This window comes from Pterocles gutturalis, unplaced genomic scaffold, assembly GCF_000699245.1.
Source record: "Pterocles gutturalis isolate BGI_N339 unplaced genomic scaffold, ASM69924v1 scaffold3459, whole genome shotgun sequence".
In the NCBI taxonomy this organism is placed as follows: Eukaryota; Metazoa; Chordata; class Aves; order Pterocliformes; family Pteroclidae; genus Pterocles; species Pterocles gutturalis.
This window is the reverse complement of record NW_010135412.1, coordinates 7,591-14,988: the sequence shown is the minus strand read 5'-3', so window position 1 is coordinate 14,988 and position 7,398 is coordinate 7,591. Positions and strand designations below refer to the sequence as shown.

The 7,398-nt window shown below is 35.2% G+C and overlaps 1 protein-coding gene across 1 annotated transcript in view; it reads left to right on the top strand.

Annotated features, from left to right (window-relative positions):
* Positions 1–5,317, top strand: part of APIP (APAF1 interacting protein) — a gene marked incomplete at its 5' end in the record, with an annotated part of 9,660 nt that extends 4,343 nt beyond the window's left edge. The window contains 4 exons of the mRNA XM_010081863.1: positions 528–645; positions 1,731–1,866; positions 4,472–4,639; positions 5,194–5,317. Coding sequence (XP_010080165.1) covers positions 528–645; positions 1,731–1,866; positions 4,472–4,639; positions 5,194–5,293 — 522 coding nt within the window. The remainder of the gene's footprint in view (positions 1–527; positions 646–1,730; positions 1,867–4,471; positions 4,640–5,193) is intronic.
* Positions 5,318–7,398: the final 2,081 nt, after the last annotated feature.

Sequence of the window (7,398 nt, the reverse complement as noted above, 5' to 3'; positions counted from 1 at the left end):
CCTGCTGATTTTTTGAAATAAAGAAGAAAGTTTTATTGCTTTCCTTAAAAATTCTTTGTACTATTTGTACTTAGTATATTTAAATTCATGTAAAACTACTAAAAACAAGGTTTAAAAAAAATTCTACAAGTTAAATAGATGTAGGTTTAATTGATGTCCTTTATTGGTTCTTTAAGGAAAGGAAAAGTACATCTACCTTTTTTTTTTTTTTTAAGTCAGTTACTACTTTTCCTTTTAATCTGTTGTCTGTTATTTAGATACAGGCTGTCTCCTTTCTGAGAAAATTTTAGCTTTGCAAATATCTTCTTGGCAGCTGTCTGAATAAAAAGAGTTCCTAATATTAATTCACGTTACACAATGTCAGGAAATAGTATTAGAAGCTAGAATAAATGCAGTGTGTTACAGCACTTTTACTAAATTAAAATCAAAATCTATATTAAATATATGGTGTATATACTTGCCTACCTAAAAGGAAAACAAAACTATTCAGATTATCACAGGTCAAAATAATTTCTTCTTTCTTACAGCCAGAAGATATGTTCATTTGTGACATGAACGGACAGGACATCAGTGGTCCTCCACCGCACAAGAAACTAAAGAAAAGCCAGTGCACGCCTCTTTTTATGAATGCTTACACTATGAGAGGTGTGTAGCAAATGTTTTTAATTCAGCATTTACCAAAACATTGTATATACAAATCCACAAAATTGAAATTCAATACCACATTATACATGGAAGTTACAGTGAAATAAACGTGAAACTGTAAAGTAAATTGATTTGCAAAGGAATATGTGCAATGAAGGGTAATGCATGTAAACATCCTGTGAATGTCTTTTACATTTTAATCTTCTATAGCTAGACCTGTGGTCATCTTTTTGGCACTAATTTTTAATGCAGTATATTAGTAGGTTGCGGGAGGAGCTGGGGGATTTACAGCAGTTTTATACCAGTAGTTTTGCCTATTCAGTAACTCTGGTTTAGATCCTTTTTCAACCCTTGGCTGTGATCAAAGCTTCTAAATTACAGATAGGTGAAAAAAGTATGAAAGTATCTTTTGCAGGTGGACAGTAAGAGAGCTTTTACTGTTGTGTAGGATTTATATCTGTTACTTTAGAAAGGATTTAGGGAGTCTCTTCTCATCTTCCTGCACAAGAAGCTTACATGTGTACCTGAGGAAAGTTCATTTCATGTTTTTGGCAACATTGCAACTTCGTAAGTAAATTATAATTATTGTCTACCTATCTTTCCATTAGGACACAATAAGATAACAAAATATTTTTTCAGAGAACCAGTGGATAATTGAAGAAGAGTACTTGCATCAAAAGAAAGTAAAAGTCTTTAAACTTTTGTCTCACAAATAAGTTTCGTAATTCTTTAGAATCTCAGAACTCTGATAAAATTAATATAGTGTTTCAGTCATTGCAGTATGTAAAGAAAAGAACAAGTAGTGTTTCTCCTTGAATTTATGCAAGTAGTTTCTCTCCTGGGATCTGTCACTGACTAGAAGTTAACACTAGTGTCCTAAGACAATCCATTATTATCCTTTATAGATGAGTAATTATCTAATACCTCTATTTAGGTTGCTGTATATTTTTGTTCTGATACAGTAGATCACTGTTTGCTAAGATGACTAGCCAAAGGAAATGAATCAAGTATTGAAATAAAATTTTCTTAATAGACATATTTTAAAATTAATTCTAAAAATATTTTTCTTCTTTTTCTCTTCTTAGGGGCAGGCGCAGTGATCCATACTCATTCCAAGGCTGCTGTTGTGGCTACCCTTCTTTATCCAGGGACTGAGTTCAGTATTACCCATCAGGAGATGATAAAAGGAATCCAGAAGTGTACTTCAGGAGGCTATTACCGGTACTTCTCTATATTTAAAAAAAGAAGCATGCTATTTGACCATTTGTTTTCAGCAATATAAATAGATGACAAGTCATTTGAGTTATGTGTGTTAAAGCGTGTAATATAAAGTATTAGGAATAAGAAGTAAAAAGACCTCTAGAATAAATCAGTCATTGGCTTTCTATAAGAAGGTCTCAAGCCTATGGAAGAGTTCTGAGATCTTATAATGTCAAGGCTACTGGGGTCTGTTGAGCTACAGAAACAAACCAAATTAAGAGATATGTCCTAACAAATATCTCAAGAACAGAGATGTTAACACATCTATACAACATGAAACTGGAACTGGAGCCAACCAACATTACATTGGATTGATAACGTACAAGCTACATTTGGGTGGACTTCACGTATCACTGCCTGTGTGAGTTTAGGGCATGTTAAGAGAGTAGAGGATTTCAAATTTTACTTGACAGACTTTGAAAGAAAATTTAGAATAAACAGCTCATTAAAGATAATGTTATTACTTTTCAAGGATGAGCTCTGAAGTAAGTGCTGAGTTATTCCAAATTATGTGTGATGGCTTGTTTTGAGAACTCCAGCCACAGAGCATTGAATTGGGATCTGCAAACAACATTTATATAAATGTGTGACAATTTGATGAAAAATTGAAATGCTAAATTCTTTCTACTTTTTGATGTTAATTTCTGTAACTAACGGTTGCCCTTTGGCAAGGGAGCAAGCCATACGTGTAGTGTATGATTTTACACCCAGGCCTATTTTATTCAGTTTTTGTTGACTTGTCAGCTTTACCTTCTTGTCAGCATTAGCATTTGTATTTTTAATGTGGCAAAAGACACCCCTTATACTGAATTACTTAACACTGGTTTTTAAAAAAATCCACAACAATTCTCTTTTTTGGACATGCATTTTGAATTCTCAAACATTCCTGAATGTTAGTCAGGAGATATTGTATTTATTTGGTTCCATATCTCTGAGTTGTCCCATGTCAAACTGTTAATTTACCAGAACAACTAAAGAAATCAAAGCTCCAGATTACATGGTTCCTAAGTACATGTGTCCATACTAGGCTGATTCCACTGTCTTGCCTCACACAAGGCTCCCCATTGAATTAGAAAGAAATTTGATAGGATGGGATGGGATCTCTCAAGAAAGGGATTGGCAATATATTGTTTCTAATGACATAAACCTTTTCTGGAAGTTGTCCAGGAAAATGCTATGGATAGGATAATCAGAAATACTTGTTGGCCTAAATATGACCCCAGTGATGTCAGAATAGTTTTATCTTTGACTTAAGCAGAAGGGGAACGAGATCTGTAGTAAATAGCTTTGAAAGTCTCAGATTGTCCCAAGATATTTTGTAGGAAGGTTTGTCTACATGTAGGCTGCTTGTATTTCAATCAAACTAAAGAGACATCAAGTATTTAACTCATTCATAGTCTTATTGGGGTTTTATAGATATTAGTTCTTGGTAAAAAGCTGATGGTTGTGGTTATGATTATGAATTAGTTATGTTATTTACACCTGCTTCCAAACTCACATCTAAGTAGAAAGCAGAACCTAGGAAACCAATCCCTTAGCTCATTTGGCCTCACTATTAGCAAACACTCCAAACCTAATATTAATGATAAGAATATGTAAGAATCAAAGTAAATGTACAAAACCCCCATGTTTTTCTTCATTCACTATTGTATAGACTTCCTTGGGAAGGTGTCAGCATTGAAAACTATAAGGGATGAGACTTTTTAATTTTCTGAATATCTGCTTTGAAGTACAAACTATTATTTTCACCATTGCTTTCTCTCCGTGTTTTATAAACACTATAAACTACTAGCATCCACTCATGAAATATCTATGTGATCTCAATGACAAATCTGAACCTAAACTGGGGACTTATTAAAATTATTTTTTAAATTTTCTGACAGTGTTAATTAAGGTTCAAACAATGCCAAATATCCCAGTCCTCCTTCAGAAGAAACTCTTAGACAAGTTCCGCCGAGTAACATGCATCATCTTGTGTTTGGAATTGGGGTTCTCTGGCTCTCTTAAGATCACATATAGCCCACCAATGACTCCATCACAGAGAATTTATTTTTCGTCTGTTGACTCTACTATTTATATGCCTTAGCAGGACAATCTTATTTCCAGGGGCTTTTTGGACTACCTAAATAATTTTTTTTTCTGCTCTCCAGCGAGCAGCTCCATTTCCTTCTTCATGATGTGATTCTTTTAAATAATTTAATCTGAGATAAAGCTTGTAGGTGATGCCAATACAGGATGAAAAGAATCTGAAAAAGTTGTAAAGGGACCCAGTAACAAAGTGACAAGTGAACAAACAGCTACACGTAATACACTGAAGTGTTATTTTCTTTTTGTGCCTCAAGTGTAGCTCAGATATCGCCAGCATAGCATACATTTGGGAGTGAGAGATGTTCCTGAGAGTTCTTATGATACAGCATGACTCACAAGAGAAGAGCATAAAATCACTAGTGTTGAGAATTTGTTAACATCTTTACATAGTCAAAGGAGAATCTCTTTCTTAGGGAAAATCTTCATACATCCAAACACAGTGTTTTTTTAAATACATGAACATTCGTTTTTCTTTTAGATATGATGATACACTAGTGGTTCCCATTATTGAGAATACACCAGAAGAGAAGGATCTCAAGGAAAGAATGGCACGTGCAGTGGAAAAATACCCAGACTCTTGTGCTGTATTGGTCAGACGTCATGGAGTTTATGTATGGGGAGAAACATGGGAAAAAGCCAAAACAATGTGAGTACGATTTAGGAATATGGTATCTTTTGCCATTATACCTCAAAATCTTAATGACTTTAATGTCATATGTATTTCCAACCCATGGACAGTGATTCAGAACATTAAGTTCTGGCCTCACCAAATGTATAGGGAGTTTTTGGGAAAACTTCATCTGTGATTCCGCTAGTTGGTTTTCCTTTCATATTGACGCTGGCTGACAGGGTTCCCAATATTTTCCTTTCACATGGACACATACCTCCTCATATGAAACCTGCAGGCAATCTCTGCTTTTATATGATACCTGCCAATACTGTTTGTGTAGTCTTCCCTAGTCCTATTTTTGAAATTTACTTCTTCATATGCTGATGGAAATGCAGGAAATCAGGATCATGTAACAAAAATGCTGGTCACTTTCCATGCTGCAGTAATGGAAATAAATTATAATAGAGCTGTCCAGTCAGAACATCGCATTGGTGATGTAAAGCTGAAGAAAGAAAACTATTAATTTTCACAAAACAAGGTAAGACTTGAGCCTTACTTTACATTTCTTTTTTTTTTCCTTTTAATTTTAGGTGTGAGTGTTATGATTACTTGTTTGATATCGCAGTGCAGATGAAGCAGCATGGGCTAGATCCTTCAAAACATCCAGCAGGAGAAAACGGGATCTTATAAATGACAACAACATTTATATTCAGGTGTGAATTTATCTGTAGAGATGATCTGTTTGGAGAGAGAGACTACAGATAACACCATCACTTAGCCTGCTTTCCTACTCGGGAAATTTCAGTATTGCGCATCTCCCCCACTCCACTCCATTACCATTGCAATTGTATCAATGCCTGAAATAATGCTCCTTTACCACACAATGCAACAAAAAGATATGTATTCATAATTAAGTATGTCCTGTGCGTGTTTTAGCACCTATGTAGTGTGTGGATTGCATTTTTTTTAAAAACTAAATTGTGTCAAGCATTACCAGAAAAAGCCAATGGAGGAAAAAAGACCCCAGCCTAGTAAGCTAATCTATACAGGGATGTCTGAACACCAGCTTTTGTTCTTCAGCTTGCAGGTTCAGATTTGATTTCAATCCATCTCGTGGAGACTTATATGGTGGGCTGTTTTTTTTTCCTTCAGCAGAAATGGCTGGTTGCAATTTGATTAAGTTTTATTGATTAGTTTCACCTGTTTACTTCATATACCAAATTACCATGACTTCCTGTTTTCAAATGTAGTAATGATCAATATTTAGAAAGTTTTCATAACAAATATTTTAAAGTAAAAGCACATAGATAATATTATCAGGCAGTGCTTTGCATGAAGGATCCCTGAAACAATTCTGACGTATGGCGAAACACAGTGGTAGCGTAACATTTTGGAGCCTGGGACACTTCTTCCTGAAAATCTAAGCAAGTTTAAAGATACTAGTACTGACATTTTAAAAGAGTTGCTAGGCCAAAGTAGTGATCTAATTAAACAGGATAGGCGAACTTGTTGCACCGTGTCAGCCCATCAGATAATCCTCTCCACCCACTGTGTTTGCATCAGAAGAGATGACAAATGGCTGCTCAGGCAACATGAGCCCAGGACAGAGAGGTACTTGGATCATTTGTCTTTATGCCCACACAAGAGGAGGAAGCATTGGAACAGGAGGCTTGCTGTAAAGTGAGTCTCTGCGTGAACATGTATTTGGTGTGCTGCCACCACATACAGCAATCAAGACACGCTGGCTACCATGCCTGTAAGGAATTACCTCATGGCCCATCAGAACCATTCTAAAATTGCCCCTCAGCCTTTGCAATTCAATAGGTTGGGCTAACGTGGTGTCATTAATATTCATTTTCCTGTTTCTTATGACTAAATACCTAGTTATAGAGTATTTTCACTTTTTTCTTGTTTCTCCTGTACATATTTCTTACATAGTGATCGGAGTTCCAGATTCCACCTCATGCTGCTAAAACCAGAAGGGGGTGTGGTTATACTCAGCTGATTGACAGATGTTAGCAGTCAGTTTTGACTGTTAAACACCTCCAAGAATAATTAAAGCAAAAAAAAAAAAGTTGAACAATCATGGCTATTTATGCATCCCGTGAAATGCTACAGTAGGAGGAATGAAAATTCAGATGCAAAAAAAGGTTTTGAAAAAAGCTATGGAGAGCTAATGTGACACTTTCTTTGTGTGCTTTAAAAATTCATGTTTCAGCAGCCTGCATTTGTTGATCCTGCTCTACAGGATCATGCTACATCATTTAACTTGTTCTAGATCTCTGTTTCTGAAAGTTATAGTAGCCTTTATTGTTGGGCAAAAAAGTGAGGACAACCGCTTAATTAGAAGTTAGGTACAATGTTTAAAGCATTGTTTGAACTATTGATTCATTCTTGTCGTGTTAATAGGTTGGTTTTTTTTTTTTTAATTAAGCTTGTAGCATATGTATTTTTAAATTCTCTTAGTTGTGGTTGTAATGAGTAGGAAACATAATTTTACAGCTTGCATTTGAAAGTTCTTACTGAGAGACTGCTCTGGGTCTTGTCTGTTTTTTACCTCTTTCAATTCATTCACTTTCAATAAGATTTTGTTTATTATAACTGTAAAACAGCTTTTTATGACCCATGATTAGCCAGCCTAAGGTAGATTTATTCAAACTTCTCATTAAAATATAGTCTCACGTATTTATGTATCTTAGTGTCTTCTTTAAAAATATCCTGGAATGGCACCCACAGTGGAATCAGTCTAAGCCTTGATTGACCAACTCTCTGATTGAGTATTGAGACTCTAGTCC